Source organism: Clytia hemisphaerica, unplaced genomic scaffold, assembly GCF_902728285.1.
Source record: "Clytia hemisphaerica strain Z4C2 unplaced genomic scaffold, Clytia hemisphaerica genome assembly, whole genome shotgun sequence".
NCBI lineage: Eukaryota > Metazoa > Cnidaria > Hydrozoa > Leptothecata > Clytiidae > Clytia > Clytia hemisphaerica.
In genome coordinates this window covers 964,666-980,624 of record NW_027103528.1, presented here as the reverse complement: position 1 = coordinate 980,624, position 15,959 = coordinate 964,666, and the positions used below count along the sequence as shown (strand labels likewise).

At 34.2% G+C, this 15,959-nt stretch overlaps 2 protein-coding genes and 1 long non-coding RNA gene across 3 annotated transcripts; all 3 read left to right on the top strand.

Annotated features, from left to right (window-relative positions):
- The first annotated feature begins 6,087 nt into the window (after positions 1-6,087).
- Positions 6,088-7,444, top strand: LOC136799452 (beclin-1-like). Its single transcript, XM_067056161.1, has one exon. The coding sequence runs from the start codon at positions 6,127-6,129 to the stop codon at positions 7,429-7,431; it is 1,305 nt and encodes a 434-aa protein (XP_066912262.1). The 5' UTR covers positions 6,088-6,126; the 3' UTR covers positions 7,432-7,444.
- Positions 7,445-9,804: 2,360 nt separating this feature from the next.
- LOC136799415 (uncharacterized) lies at positions 9,805-10,721 on the top strand. The gene is made up of 3 exons (XR_010845518.1): positions 9,805-9,941; positions 10,164-10,289; positions 10,482-10,721. It is a non-coding gene; the product is annotated as an uncharacterized lncRNA (long non-coding RNA).
- Positions 10,722-10,805: 84 nt separating this feature from the next.
- LOC136799451 (immunoglobulin-binding protein 1-like) lies at positions 10,806-15,741 on the top strand. Its single transcript, XM_067056160.1, has 12 exons — positions 10,806-10,961; positions 11,075-11,187; positions 11,460-11,544; positions 11,664-11,717; positions 12,298-12,429; positions 12,955-13,008; positions 13,620-13,689; positions 13,837-13,913; positions 14,194-14,232; positions 14,577-14,677; positions 14,881-14,999; positions 15,615-15,741. Exons 1-12 carry the CDS (start codon positions 10,839-10,841, stop codon positions 15,653-15,655), a joined length of 1,008 nt encoding a protein of 335 aa, XP_066912261.1. The 5' UTR covers positions 10,806-10,838; the 3' UTR covers positions 15,656-15,741.
- Positions 15,742-15,959: the final 218 nt, after the last annotated feature.

Sequence of the window (15,959 nt, the reverse complement as noted above, 5' to 3'; positions counted from 1 at the left end):
ACCAAAAATAAGATCTACTGTACTATTTTTAGTATATTCTGACTGTCTGAGCAAGAAAATATAGGTATCTTGAATTAAAAAGTCTCATCCATGATATGAAATGGGTCAAGTGCAAGGCGAAAGCCCTTAGGCAAAAGCACATGGTGATAGCGCTGATATTCAAAGAATAGCTTTCATAGGTTTTTAGTGTGGCTGATGACCAGTACAATTCTTAAAAACGTATCTATTTTAGGGCAAAGAAGTACACTCCAGGCTTGGTTTTACCAAAAGTTTTCCCAAAGAGCCTCACCACGAGGCTCTGGGTATGATAATCTACATAAAATTTTGCTTCCAACGGCAGTTAGAAACATTTGGCAAGTTCCTGTACGCGGCTGCAATAAAAAAATCATAACAGCACTCATTAAAAAATGGCGTTTGTGTCTTTTCTCACTTTTATAGCCTAGACGATGTAGCAAACAAAGTAAGTATAAGCACACTGTGCTTTTGATTGGCTGAAATTTTTTTTTGCGTCGGAAAAACTTTTTCAAACTTTCAGCAATGATTGACCATAACTGTTAAAATGAAAATTATCCAGTGCATTTTTTATCTTTTTACCTTCTTCATCTTCATTGAAGCACTTGAGGTTTACTGAAGTTAAGCGCATAAGATATTCTTATAATTATTGATATTCACTGAAACACTGTTCGTTGTGCGCTGCGGTGGAGTGCATGACATAACTCACACGGCAACTAACTCGCCTTCTGTTGGAAGATCATATTAAGTGTTTTGACGTTACCACCCTTGAAGCAGAGGACGTCTTTCCGCAACTCTTTCCACCGTTTTAGAAGGCCTTAACAATAGATCCAAAAGGGGGCCATAATCTTGGAAGATAATTTGTTTTGGTCTCTGGCTTGGAAGATAATTTGTTTTGGTCTCCGGCTTTGGGAAGTAGCAATGTTTTTGGTTGTTTTCGATGGGAAATCGTAAGAAACTTAAGTTTACAAGTGTCATTTAGTTTTTGCTGGCTTATAAAATGGCAGGATTCTGGATGGTTTCCCTAAGGCGGCAATCACAAATAGCTTTGTTTCACGTCACTCAAACCGACTCCTAAAAATTGAGTAAAATTGAGTGGCAGAGTCGGTAAATTCGTAAGACTTTTTGTTTTGATGACGTTATTCCTTTGCTCAAAAATTTTATTTTTGCCGATTTCTGTGAGTGATTTCTAGTGCATTCGCAGCATTTTAACTTTGTTTATCATTACACGTGCCATTATGTGTCAAAGGTCACAGTGTTTAAACTTCATATATAATCTGAAACCACGCAATTTAACATACACGCAATTGGGCCTCCCGCCGCCTTAGTTAACGCCCTTTTACCTTTTACCGCCTCAAAGACCAATTTTAAGAAAACCCGAAAATTTTTACCATAGCGACCGACCGACCTACTCACTTTTTAGATCCAGCGAGGACGCGAAATGAAGATATTTGTGATTGCCGCCGCCTAACTGAACCGTACCTACAAAGTTAATGCAGAAATTTTTTCTACGCTCATCCCTGTTTTATTGTATTTCAGCCAGACTACTAATATCACGGATATCAACAATTCATCGTCTTTAACTCTGACACCCTTCTTTAACTTTAGTTAGAGGAGACCCGTCGTGTGTTTTTTATAATTGGATGTATATACACAAGACAGGTTCGAGCTGTGAGTCCAATATTGGACTCATATTTTTTTACAGTGGGAAATTCGAATTTAGCGCTGTCCTCACGTACTAAAATAAAAAACAAATTTTGAAAGTTGCGCTTTCTCTAAGAAAGTGTGACCAGTAAAAGAATAATAAAAATTTGATTGGCTATGTTTTCAACTGTTATTAGGATCCACTGACCTTTATATACCCTGGACCAAGCTTCTCAATCCCAGCCAAGCAAAATTTTTGATCTGAGTTTTTTGGAAATTGGTACCGTAATGGTGGCACTACTCAATAGCGGTGTAAATGCATCGAGAGCGCTAGATCTAATTTTCCTCAATTTTTTTTTTTATGTAGCGGCGTTAGACGTTAATTTTTAACACTGCAATGGCTTCTCCTTGGGTACCAAATCCAAAAAACTCCAATCAAAGATGGCAGATATTGCTTGGTCCAGGTTTATCCAGGGGATGTCAATCGTACTCAATCGAATTCGATTTGGAGTCGAATCGATCGAATTCAATCGAAGTAAATCGAAGTGATTGTTTGAAGCAATCGAACTCAATCAAAGTGATTGATCGAACAATTGAATTCAATCAAAATGGGAAAAAGATGTAAATCTTCGATCGTCTCCGATTGGATTCGATCTATTCGATCAATTACTTCGATTGGTTACGATTGTTCGATCAATCACTTCGATTGAGTTCGATTGATATGAACAATCACTTCGATTTACTTCGATCATGATTTGATCACACATGGTCAGTCAGGACCTCTTTGGTCTTTTTTAACATTAGTTCGGATAGAATAAAAACATACCTGATCAACACAACCAAACCTTCTGTCTTGCGTTTACTCTTTCCTTCCCAACAACTTTCGTTTTTGCTTATGTAGGTTTTAAAATCCACAAGTAATGAACCTCTTATAGCTTTATCTGAATAAATCTGCTTGAAAACCTTCTGTCAGGTTTCATTCCGTACGTTTTTTATCCACATGGTGAACCGGTTTCCCCGATTTCCCGATAATTAAAAATTGGAACTTTCCCGTGGGCGCGATTGGGCGTACCGCCATCGCGAAATATTTTTCGTGAAAATTTACCGATTCTCTAACGCTAATATAATCTAGATAGGAAACAAATATTAAATTTGATTCTTTTTTTGTTCGTATTTTTAAATTTCAAGATAAAAAGAACTATCTATGAATTATTTTCTTTAACGGGCGTTGAATCGACATTGACATATTTAATGACGTCATAATCAATGCCGTGCATATTTTGTCAGCGCCGTGCATATATTTTGTCAACATCCTTTTCATTGGATAAATACCACTCAAATATACAAGATCAGTAAACATAAATTTATCGCCCGCGAGCACGGCTTAGCTAAGCGCACCTCTCTTATTCATTATCTAAGAATCGAAGTGGGCAAAGATTACCGCGCGGGCTGATAGCGGACGAAGGTTTTTTGAAGATGTTTTCAGTTATTATCCAAGGTAGAACAAACTAAACATAGAAAGGGGGTATTTTTTAGTGCTCTATACGATGATCGGTAATTTTTTTGAATTCTATGTTTAGATTTTTCTACCCAGCCCCGTTGCTATGTCCGCGCGCCCTGTTGCTAAGACCTTTGCTTGAAATCGAAAGCGAAACCAAGATTATTTAGCGCACACTGCCGTTTGCATAATATCGATAAAGTGAAATGAGGTCCTGACTGATGGTGTTATTGTTTGGGCTATTCATTTAGTCCACTAACAAAAAAGGATGTCAATTGAAAATTTCAAATATAATATCGAAACCAATCGAAGTGATTGACCGAATCAATCGAAGCCAATCGAGTAATATTGAACCAAATCAATCTTAAAATGATGTAAATCTTCGATTGACTTCGATGGTTTCGATCAATCACTTTGATTGGCTTCGATCGATTCGGTCAATCACTTCGATTGGTTTCGATTATATTTGATTTGTTCGACAATCGAAATTTTCGATTGACATCCCCTGGGGTTATATAAAAGTCAGTGTTAGGATCTGAGAAATTCAAACTCTCAGCCCGTACCTTGCTATACATTTCGCCATCAGTTTATCAAAGAAGAAATCATAGCATGGATTCCCAGGCTATTTAGAGAGACATTTAGAGACAGGAATAATGAATAAATATGAAAGCTCGAATCACTGATTGAAATCAAGGATTATTCCTCTCTGACCACTAAGCAAAGAAAAACAGTTTTGACTTTTCTATCAATTTCAGTTGATAAAAAAAGGGTGTCGGAATTAGATGAGGGATGTCGACATTAGACCAAGTTATGGTATTCCTACCAAAATATGGGAATGGCCAAAATATAAACCCCTCCTCAAAAGTTTACACATTATCTGAAAATTAGACTCAAAACAACAACAAAGGGCCATTCCAGTTTTTATTCGTTACCCCCCAATGGATGACGACATGGAATTTCCGTAGCAAATTGCTTTCAAGAAAGTTCGGAATTTCCGTAACAAATTTACAAAATACCTACCAAAACCGTGGAATTCCGTTACTGTAACCTAAAAAAATCATGGAATTCCAATACTTTAATGCAAAATTAAGTAAAATTCATGGAATTCCGATACTTTCTCTTTAAAGTTTGCCTGGAATTCCGTGCCAAAATTTATTTCAAAAATTGATGTCATCCATTAGGGGGTAATGTTTTTTTTCTGGAATGGCCCAAAAGAAATCCATCGATCAAAACTCTATTAAAGGCAAAAGGACCTGGTACATGACGAGACATATTTCCATTGCATTCAAGAAGCTGTTTTTCCATCTCTTTACACTTCTCTGCCTCTGAAGTTGGCTTCGGCATCCATTTTTTGACAAAAGACGCCCGCATGAGATCGCTTTTTCCAAAACATCGAGTGTTTCCGAATTTTTCTACAAAGAAAAGAGGCCTGGAATAAACCCGAGTTAAAAGAAAATCCGAGTTATGAAAACCCGAGTTATGATAAACGCGAGTTATGACGTCATAGCTCGGTTTTCTAAGGTGCACCTTAATTTTCCGAGCCAATCCTAACGTAACGGTCATTTTGGTTGCATCTTAAATTTTCGAGTTATATAACTCGTTTTTCAAAGGTGGAATTTTGTTGTACAATATACAAAAAATCAAGCTCCAAATAAAAAGAATCGAAGGGGTGAATAGTTGCGTCTCTTTTCTGAATTTCAACGACTAGAAGCTACTTCCCTCAAAAAACGTTGTTTAATTTTACAACTTTTTTTAGGTTTTTGAGAATCAATCCAACTTTTTTGACTATAAATGATATTTCATAGTCATTGGACATGGAACAACGCAATAATAAACAGAAAGAAAAATAAATGCAATCCCGCACGGGTAGGTAGAGATCTGTATGTCTCTCCTTACGATCTTAATTCTTAGGTGAAGAGAAAACAAAGGAACATTTTGGGAATTTTACGACCCTTAGCGGAACAAATTTGACCAAATTTCATTCTTTCAAAAAAAGTTGAAATTTTTCTATTTTTCCGACCCTTATTGGGACTAAAATTTGATTTTCAGATTTTTCCGAAGGGCGGCACATACCGTACCCTCTATTTGCCTAAGTACCCCCCCCCATGGGCTTGATATTTACCGTTATTTACATTATTTGATTGGATAGTGTTATATTATAAGGTTATAAGCAATAACCGACTAGGTAGTTTACTAGTCTACAAAGGACTCGAAGATATTTCACATCAGAGGAAACCCCATTCGCTATTTCATTATGATTGTTGAAAAAATTCCATGACACAACATTCCAGAATGATTGAGCTTTCCAAATATATAACACTTGGGGTATTTACCTGATGAAAGTGACGCTGTGGACGCTGTGCCTGATTGAGGAGAGAAAATTACATTGATTGACCAACTTGGTTCAGTAAAAAATTAAGTTGAACTTTTAAAGTAAATCCTAAAAAACCGAGTTATGAAACTCGAGAATGTAAAGTGCACCATCAATGAAGTATAAGCCCGAAGGGCTAGAATCGAATCTTTAACACCTTTTCAGGCAAGAAAAACTGAAGCCTTAAAATCGGACCGCGCTAGGCCGCGCAACTTTGGTAGGAAAAACCGAGTTATGTAACGCGAAAATTTAAGGTGTACCTAAAATGACCGAGTTATACAACTCGATAAATTAAGGTGCACATAAAAACCGAGTTATATAACTCGAAAATTTAAAGTGCACCTAAAATAATGACCGAGTTAAAATTAACTCTGAAAAATTAAGGCGCACCTTTATGGAAAATTTAAGGTATACCTGTGACCGAGTTGAAAAACTCGGAAAATTAAGATGCACCTTAATAAACCGAGTTATTACGTCATAACTCGAGTTTTTCATAACTCAGGTTTTAATACTCGTAATAACTCGACATTGCGATGACCATATTATCATACATTAGCCCATAATGCGGAATGTCAGAAATCGAAAGTGAAAAATATCCAAGATGGCGGCGGCTGCGAGCACTGGAAAAGAAACAACTCACGTCAGTTTTGTCTGTCAAAGATGCTACCAACCCTTGAAAATGGATAGTTCTATATATTCCTTAGATGCTGATACAAAGAAGGAACTGGAATCTTCACTTTATTTGCACTCCAAGGTGATGGAAATGCAGTATTCATATGAAGATAAAACTCAAAACTGGTATAAAAATTTTTCTCCACCTTCTGATATTACACAAAAAGTTATTTCCTCAGCAAAATCTAACGAGAAGATTGAAGATGGTTCAAGTATGGATAGTCTTTCATATAAAGTTAAAGTGTCTACTCAACTATTTGATATCATGTCAGGAGCTAGTGACATTGATCATCCACTCTGTGAAGAATGCACTGACAATCTGCTTGATTTGTTAAACGATCAGTTAGTTTCAACAGAAAATGAACTTGAAGGCTATAAAAACTTGCTTGGCAAACTTGAATCAAAGGATTACATGAATGACTCCCTGCTTGATTTAGATATTGAGCGTCTTGAAGCAGAACAAGCTCAGCTAATGAAAGAAATTTCCGAAACAGAAGATGCTCACAATCAAATTCAAGAAGAGCGAAAAGCAATGAAGATTGAAGATGAGAAGCTGACACTCCAAGAAGAACAACATTGGAGAGAATACTGCAAACACCAGAAAAGCTTGCTAGATTTTGAAGATGAACAACTGAGTGTTCACAATCAGTTGCAATATGCAAAAAGTCAGTTAGAAAAGTTGAGGAAAACCAATGTTTTTAACAGTACATTTCATATCTGGCACAAAGGCCATTTTGGTACAATTAATAATTTTAGGTTAGGTAGATTACCGACTGTGCCTGTTGAATGGCCAGAAATAAATGCTGCTTGGGGTCAAACTGTTCTTTTATTGAATTCTCTTGCAAAGAAAATTGGCTTGACTTTTCAGCATTATCGCTTAGTTCCCTATGGTAACCAATCCTATGTTGAATGTATTGATGATAAATCCAAGGAGTTACCGTTGTATTGCACTGGAGGAGTCAGGTTTTTCTGGGACACAAAGTTTGACCAAGCCATGGTTGCTTTTCTTGATTGTTTACAGCAGTTCAAAGAAGAAGTAGAGAAAGGGGAATCTAAGTTTTACTTGCCGTATCGCATGGAAAAAGGCAAAATCTATGATTCCTCGGGATCTGGAAACTACTCTGTCAAAATCCAATTCAATTCTGAAGAACACTGGACCAAAGCGCTCAAATTTATGCTTACAAATCTAAAATGGGGTCTTGCATGGGTTTCATCTAAGTTTGCTGAAGGATAAGGTTTTACAATTTTTGAAAACCAAATTAAACAATTTTAATCAATGGATACTGTTACAGTACTGTATATAATAAATTCTTCTTTTTATGATCAACATTATAATTGAATTATTTTGGTTAAATCCGATGCTATCTTTATTTTTTAGCCTCATTATTTTGGGTATTTTACATACACTTTTAATTTATAAGAACAATTAAAAAAAACAACGTGGCACAAAATCGGCAAAAAATAAGAACAATTTAAGAACAATATTGAGCCTGAATTTACTTAATTTCAAGCAATTTAGAGGTAAAAGTAGTAAAAATTGGGTATAACACTGAAAATACCTCAATTACACCCTATAGATAAATAAGAACAAGATAAGATAAGAACTGAATTTGAGGCTCAAAGCTGCTCAAAGTGCAAAAAAAATAAGAACAGCCCAGTCTCAGAAAAATTTTACTGGTTCTTATAAAAAAGTGTATACTCAATACCAATATAGAATGTGATTTTTTAAGTTCAATATATAATATACCAGTGGATACCCCTTAAAACCACATACCCCTTAAAACCTAAAAAGTTGGGTTTTGGGCTCTCTTAACCACCAAACTTAATTTAATATTGTATAATTCACTTTTTTACAATCTTTAATATAGGTACTTTCATAAATTACCTAATTTCAAGAATTTTAATTATCGTAAAGTGTCGTAAAATTTGAAGTTATTGAAGATTTTATCAAAAATCCCTTTAAAAAATCATGGTTTTTGGACCTTGAGATTACACAAATGAATTTAAGGTCATAAAACCTATACTTTTTAGGTACCTATTTATGGTAGGTATGAAAAAATCATTTTCTTCTACATGGTTACACCCCAAAGAAATTGTAAGGCCCTCAAAGTTCTATTTTTTAAAAGCTCATTTATGGTAGTGGCCAATTAAGTCTAAAAATTGACTTTCTCAAAACATGGTTTGCATGGTTTGCATACCAAAATGTCACAAATTTGATGGAGATTTAGAAAAACATTAGTAACATACATCAAAAATGAAGTGAATAAAATTTTTGACCCTTCAAAGCCGTTTTGTGACAAATAAACAGGCGCAATTTGCATTATGGGTATGAAATCCTGAAAAATGCAAATATTGTTTTGGGAATGGATTTCTAGCAAGTATTTGATCAATTGAATCTCGATTCAGCACCTGAATTGCAATTTCACAGTTTCAGTAAGTTGTGAGCAAGGGGTCAATTTTTGTATGTTTTAAGGTGTATTAGTGTAGTGTAGGTTTTAAGGTGTATTAGTGTAGGTTTTAAGGTGTATTAGTGTAGGTTTTAAGGTGTATTAGTGTAGGTTTTAAGGTGTAATTTGATTTTAACGTACAGTTTTGGAAATATTTAGGTACCAATGATCTACATGTAGTATTAGTAACTTTCCAGTGAATCACTGTTTAAAACTTGAGACCAAATGGACTATTTTATAAAAAGTTATTCAAGAAAACCATTTTGTGGGTTAAGGGGTAAATCGCTAAAATTTCATTTTCTCAACAAGCAATAAAAATTTTCTTAGCAGCTTTTACAAAATACCATAGCCAGGGAAGAAATTCATATGTAGCCTAGACTCACCAGAAAAAGTTTCAGCCCTTACTGTTTTCTCTATCAGGATATAGAGGGTACCTTTTTTTGTTGTAGGTTTTAAGGGGTATCCACTGGTAAAGTAAGAAAATATCTCAGTTACTGCTTCTGTCTACACCTATAAAGGAAATTTTGCTCTCAGCTTCAGAATCATAATTGATCAATTGTTGAGCCATAAATGATTTAGCAGAACTTGCTTAGTCTGTTTGGACACTCTGATGGTTATTTTTTCAATAAGATGTGTAGTGTATTTTGTCATTGTTTGATATCCACACAGTATGAAATCAATTGCTTATCATTTACTTTAGTTTCAATTGAAATTAATTTCATCCTTAAATCAAAATAGAAAACCAATATTTTTTTTTTTTTTTTTTTTTTTTTTTTAAGGTCACAGTTAGGTTAATTGATATGATTTAAGAATAGAAAATATCAAACAAAATTATTTTTTATTATTTCGATAAATTTCAATTCTATATCAATTATTATATTATGACTTAAAAATATTTTAGCTTATTTTTTACACAATTGTTGTACCTTTCTGTTGCATTTTGAGAAAAATATTGAAATATAATGGTAAAGATGATAAAATATTATTACGATTTTCATTACTAGTAATTATGTACAAGACTCATCCATGCAAATCTTTTCTTTTAGACAAGTTGAGTTTTGCCCAAGCACAAGTTTAATTTTTCCTTTGTGGTTGAATAAGAATAACATTAACTAGTAAATCTTGCAGTTAACTTGCATTTTTAGCTAAACCTTTTGATTTAGGTGTTATATAATATGTCTTTTTTAAAGATCTAAATACATAAGAAATGGCATCAAAAAGTCAAACTTTGAGGTTGATAAGAAATTTATTGGTTGAGTTGAAACATCATGAAGAATTGAAGAAAAGCACGGCAGAGGTAAGAATTTAATTAGAATTTAAATCCGTAAAAATTACCATTGATTTGAATTACAACACAAGAAGAGTTTAAATGAGATTGGTTAGAGACCCACTGTGAGCCTAACTTGTAAATCTCTGTAATAAAAAAAAGTTGATTTGACAATATACCTTGGATTTTTCTTTTTATTGTTAAAATGACACTTTTTCTATTACACCTTCTTATAATGTATTTTTATTGCAGCATCTATGTTGGCGCAAATCACCAATTTACAATGAAATCAGAAATCCCTCAACATTTTCAGATTTGGCCAATGTTGAAAATATAAAGATTTACACAACATTGCTTCATGGGAGCAGAAGAGCGCAGGTGAAAATTTTATTCATTGAATATTATTACCCAAATAATAGGAATAGGGTTTTTCAGTGGCACAAACTATGAACAATAATTACATTTTAAACTACTATTTTTATTTTCATTTGAACTCAGTTTCAGTTCAGTTGGAACTGGAAATTTACTAGAATTACTTTGATTAATATTGTTGTGGTTACAACTTTGTAGGAGCTGATAGTGCAATATAGAGGGGTAGGTGAACGATCGGTGGAAGAAACTGCTCGCATGGTTGGATTAAAACTTCCCAAAAAGTATGAAGATAAAAATGAAACTTAGATATTTAGATTTTTAACATAGTTGGCGTGTAAATTATGATATATTAGTTTTTTTTTAATTTTGTAATTTTAGATATATAAACATTTTTCAAAAAAGAATGAGAAAAAGAAATAATTTATACCTTACAAAATTGTAGAATTATTAAAAAATTAACTTAGGCTTAATAAAATTTGACTATTTAGGCAACACCATGACAAAAATTAATTTTTCTTGTTTTACAGCAAAAACGATAAAGTAATAATAAAATAAATGAGTGAATTGAACAGTCTGAAGAATGATGGCCAAAATTTGCCACAACTATTTAAGAAAGGATGGAAAGATTTTCTGGAGATAGAAGACAGCTCTGAGCCATCAAATTCTGATAGTTATCAGGTTTGTGAATCTACTATAACAAATTATTTTAACCTGATTCATTCCTTTACTTTGTTAAATAAGCAGTCATTGTTTCTGAAATTATTTATTCTGTTTTTTACTCTCATTCATAGAAAAAGACAAAGTTGTGCATCGAGACATTCATAAAATGTACACATATGGTGAATATTTTGGGGCTGTTCAGTTCTAATGAACACATTGATGAAATTTCCACGGAAACTATAAGGTGATTCTGTCTCTGTCTAAACAACCTATCTTGAGTTTAATCAGGCTGTTAAACATACATAATAAAGCGTAGTGGTGGTTATGGCTCTTAACTCCCATCTAGGAGGTCGAGTTCGATCCCCACTAGAGTACTACGGTTCATTTGGCAAGTGAACACACCTTCGCCCAGGTCAACCCATACTATGTGAGGGGAATTGGGTACCACTAAACCATACATAAAACAGACCAATCTATGTGTGTTTTTTTACTTTTCTGTTTCATTTTTTATTTCAGCTTTTTGCTACTACCTGCTTTCCTTGGCGAGTTGTCATTGAAATTAATTTCTGATGAAAGAAAGTTATCGGTCAAAACCGCATTGGTAAATATTCTTGTTTTTGAATTAAAAATTTCTCTTTTTTCTTTTTTTGATTTCCTTGCCTAAAATCAGAGGGAAGAAAACAAAAGAAAACCTTTGACTTTGTGTACTTTCTTTTCTAGGTGTATTTTCGTTCATTTCTGAAACATTGTCAGGATTATCAAATTACAAATAAGGTAACTTTGTCCACCAAGTTTGTTGTTCAAGTGGATCAATATGGATTTCCGTCCCTAAAACAAACCTTTATTTAATTTTAGACATACTGTCCAGATTAACCGTTGGCACAGCTTCCCTTTCGTAATATTATGATTTATTTACATTTTTTATACCGGACAACAATAATATGACCAGCATACTCTCTCTCGGGTACCTAATAGCCGTCCCCACCGCTAATTAATTTTTTCGAAAATTTTCCACCCAGGACATTCTTATTCCGCCCCCCCCCGCTTATTAATTTTTGGGGAGATGTTTTTGAAAGTTCCCTCTTTTGTCCTAATTCTGAGCCTCCTTTTCAAAGATTTTCCACCTAGGACATTTTTATTCCAACCCTCCCCCCCCCCCGGCTTATTAAGTTTTGAGATTTTTTCCAACCCCCCCCCCCGCTTATTCCAATCCCTCGGCTATTAGGTACCCGAGAGTAATTCTTGAAGTATTATGGGCATCAGGGTTAGAATTTGTCATTCTACGTTACAAAGTACAAGGTCTCAAAGTATTATCATTAGTTGCAATTTATGTTATACACTTTCTTACTACTAGAAATTATCACATTACATAGAGGATCAAAGTGAGGAAGAGAAAAAGCCAGACACAGACACAATTAGAAATAAGATACGAGAAGAAAAAATTTCAAGATTCAAAGAAAATAAACTGCTTGAAAATTCCATAAAGGTATTATAATTGTTTTACATGGATTGGTAGGACATTCTAGAATTTCACTTCTGAATGGGGTATTGGCTCTTTTCAGAAATGTTCTTGAGGTGCGGGCATTCAATGTAGATGACCTACCGTATGTGTGACCCTCAAGGGTATGTTTTCAAGATAAAAAAATACACTGTTAGATAGAGTCGAAATGTGAGCGAAGATCAGTGAAGTGAAAGTGCACTCTCAGGATGTAAAAAGTGAGCAAAACAAAACGAAGTTTTGAAAAACCCTTGCCCTTGAAATGGACAAATATTTTCAAGAAAATGCACCGTCAGGGTTAATTTTTGACCCAAATCTATTCAAATTTGACTAAATTTTGTCTACATTGTAAGGGTCAGATTTCGAAGGCCTGATTTTGGGCTGCTTTTCAATCAACTGCCTCATGTTCTGTCCTAGGTGTGAGGGCTCTTTCCCAATGTTCTCCTTACGTTGATTGACATGGACATCAATAACAACTTGTTTTTTTCAAATATTTTTCACCACTCATTACAGATCATTCAAGATCGCCTTGAAAAAAATGAAATATCAGTCGATGAGTCAGCAACAGTAAGACACTTCGATGTTTTCATAGACAAAAAAAACTAACTTAAGGGAACAAATTTTAGAGGGAATTTAATTTGGCGAATGGCCGAAAAAGTTATTTCAGAGGGAATTAAGTTCAGGGGATGGCTTGAAAAATTTAATTTGGCGGATGAAAGATATTTTTGGCCAAAAAACGCTATTAAATAAAGAAAAAACTTATTTTAAGCACATTTGGAGATTGAATACAATGATTTCAATTTAGCGGGAATTTATTTTGGCGGATGGCGGAAAAAATTAAATTTGCTGGTGAACTTAATTTAGCGGAATTTGACTAAATCCACCAAATTTTCTTTCTGTCTAAATTTTTTTCCCTTAAGGTATATATACGAACATAAGTCTTTGATGGCCAAAATATTAAGATTAAGTTAAGAATATTTTAAGACTTCGTTGGCTTCAAATCATCCAATCTTTTATAGAAACACAAAAATACTCACAAAATAATGAAAATACGAGCACTTTGAACATGTAGACTGGTAGTATTTAGGGTGTTGAGTGTTGACTTACATTACACAGCCAAATTAAAGGCATTTCTCTTCGAAATTTTGTTCGATTAAGAGTATTTTCACATACTTTAGAGGGAGCATTATATGAATTGGATCAAATTGTGGATAAATAGAGCAGTGGAGAATGTCGATTCCATAAAAAGTAAGTTTTGATCATCAGAAACTAATAATCTTTTTAAACTATACTTTCTGAGAAACTTACAGTTTTGCTATTCCTTTGAAAACTTTTTGTATGATAGGCTCCTTTATTTCGATTTCTTATAATCGCCACCATATCTGTGACCTCTAGGTGAAATGGACATACTGGAACACATGGAGAAACTAAAGATGGGGAAGATCAAACCACAACCTCCCAAAGAAGTCAAGGTAGACAGAGATATTTATCAAGCTTCTCCTGCCTTCTTTGCCTGGTAAAATCAAAACAAGGCTTTTGACTGTGATTTTTCAAGACAAACATTCTTTAATGGAATGTTGTTGGCAGGTTTGACAGAGAACAGGAGTAGATCGACAAAAATAGAGTTTTTAAGTCTGAACAAATGAATGGAATTCAATTCACTCTTATTTCTCACTCTTCATTCTTGTTCTATGGAGGCTCTTGTTCTCTGGAGTTTCTAGGATTGTTTACACTTTCTTTTGTTTATTTCAGCCTCTGAAGCCGATCCTGATCACCAGAGAAATGCTCCAGGTATGGAAATGAATAAAAGGTCTATCAGCCAGGAGCCATACTGTTTTTGGATCCTTCCGACAGAGATTAGCTCCCACTCCCCTCTTATCCCTTCTTTGAGGTTTTGAAATTCAGTATTTTGCATTTAGTTTATATCTCCTTTGAGAATTTTAAAAAGGTTAAATTTTGGGTTTTTTAATAACCTAAGGACATGGTTTATCAGTTAAATGGAGAGTATGGGAGAAAATTGATTGGTTAGCATTGTACACAACTCTTATAGCGATGAAGGAATTTCTCATTAATGTAATCTGAGTATCAAATTTGTCTGAAATTTTGATTTGAATTTGAAATCACTGTCTTTTTAGAACCAGGTATTCGGTGCAGGATACAGGAACTTACCCACTATGTCACAAGAAGAATACTTCGAAAAAGAACTTCGTGAGGGGAAAATCGTCCAGGACTATAAGTAAGATTTCGTAACGTCGACCCTCTAATGTAGAATGTCAGGCTACTCCTTTAAATCCTTCAGCCTTGATGGGTTTTGACTGTTAGTCACGTTAAAGACGACACTTTCACTATCTTCTTCAGGGCCCATTTTCAGGTTAACCGCAATAGCATTAACGTATCTAGAGTAATAAACGATAGAAAGCTTTCTTCTGGTTTTCTTAGTTCGAAAAGTAAAGGAGGTGCGAGCGGGAGCACAGCGGAGGATGAGAAGGACGAAGATAGAGATGAACATGATGAAGAAAAACTGAAGAAAGCTAGAGAATGGGATGAATGGAAAGACAGTGAGTTTGAAATTTATTCGAATTTAGAAACTTTTCCTGCTTCCTTAGCCAAAGCCCTCCATTTGTAAAGTCTTTTTAAATATTAATCTGTAGATCTGAAGGGTTCTTTGGAATTTCAATCCTCGAATATAACAAAATACTTTTCTTTGCTACCCGAAGATGAAACTGCCAGCAGCAAAATAAATATTTGTCTCTTCAGTTTTGATCTCGGGGCCTTGTAATTCTGAACTAACTCGATTTTTTCATTCTTTGAATGTTGTTTGTTATATTGAGCTATTTCTGCATGGATATAGGAGTATAACTTGCCTTGATTTGAATAAACATATGAATATGAACAATTATCAACAAAAGTAAAAGTGAAAATGATGAAAATCAGCCGGTGAATTGATGATGTTTTGAAAAGGTTTTGTAAGCATATGACCAAGCATAATTTGTGGCTCAGCCCGAATTTCCCGTATGCTTTTAAAATAAAGCATTATAGACATAAGATACACTACAGAGGCTGATTCATTAGAAGAAAAATGGTGTTAAGGAGTTGTTTACATTTACATCATTTACTTTATATTTCAATTCTTTACTTTCATAAAAAACTTATACTGTCAATCTTTCTTACAGCTCATCGGAGAGGCGAAGGGAACAAGGAGAGGCACGGCTGATTTGATTGTGAGTAGGGTATGCTAAATAGTTTTTTATTCATTTTTATAACGTTTTTCATTTAGAAAATATACTTAAAAATTGAAAATTCTGATAAATTGTCATTACTATGTTTCATTTTCATGGTATGTTTCTCAGAATCTTATAAGTTAGAAATGATGCTTCTCAAGGTTCCATGTAAACGTATACGGATGTTTAAAAATTGAATTTTATGGACTTAGCTAGCGTAAAGTTAACTACTAACCGACACCAGTTTCTCTCTCAAAAAACCATATGTAATTCCATTTCATAATTTTTTCTACCTTA

Coding starts and splice junctions, on each gene's coding strand:
- LOC136799452 (XM_067056161.1), top strand. CDS start 6,127: ATGGCGGCGGCTGCGAGCACTGGAAAAGAAACAACTCACGTCAGTTTT.
- LOC136799451 (XM_067056160.1), top strand. CDS start 10,839: ATGAGTGAATTGAACAGTCTGAAGAATGATGGCCAAAATTTGCCACAA. Junction 14,233..14,576: donor TCACCAGAGAAATGCTCCAG/GTATGGAAATGA, acceptor CTGTCTTTTTAG/AACCAGGTATTCGGTGCAGG. Junction 14,678..14,880: donor AAAATCGTCCAGGACTATAA/GTAAGATTTCGT, acceptor TGGTTTTCTTAG/TTCGAAAAGTAAAGGAGGTG.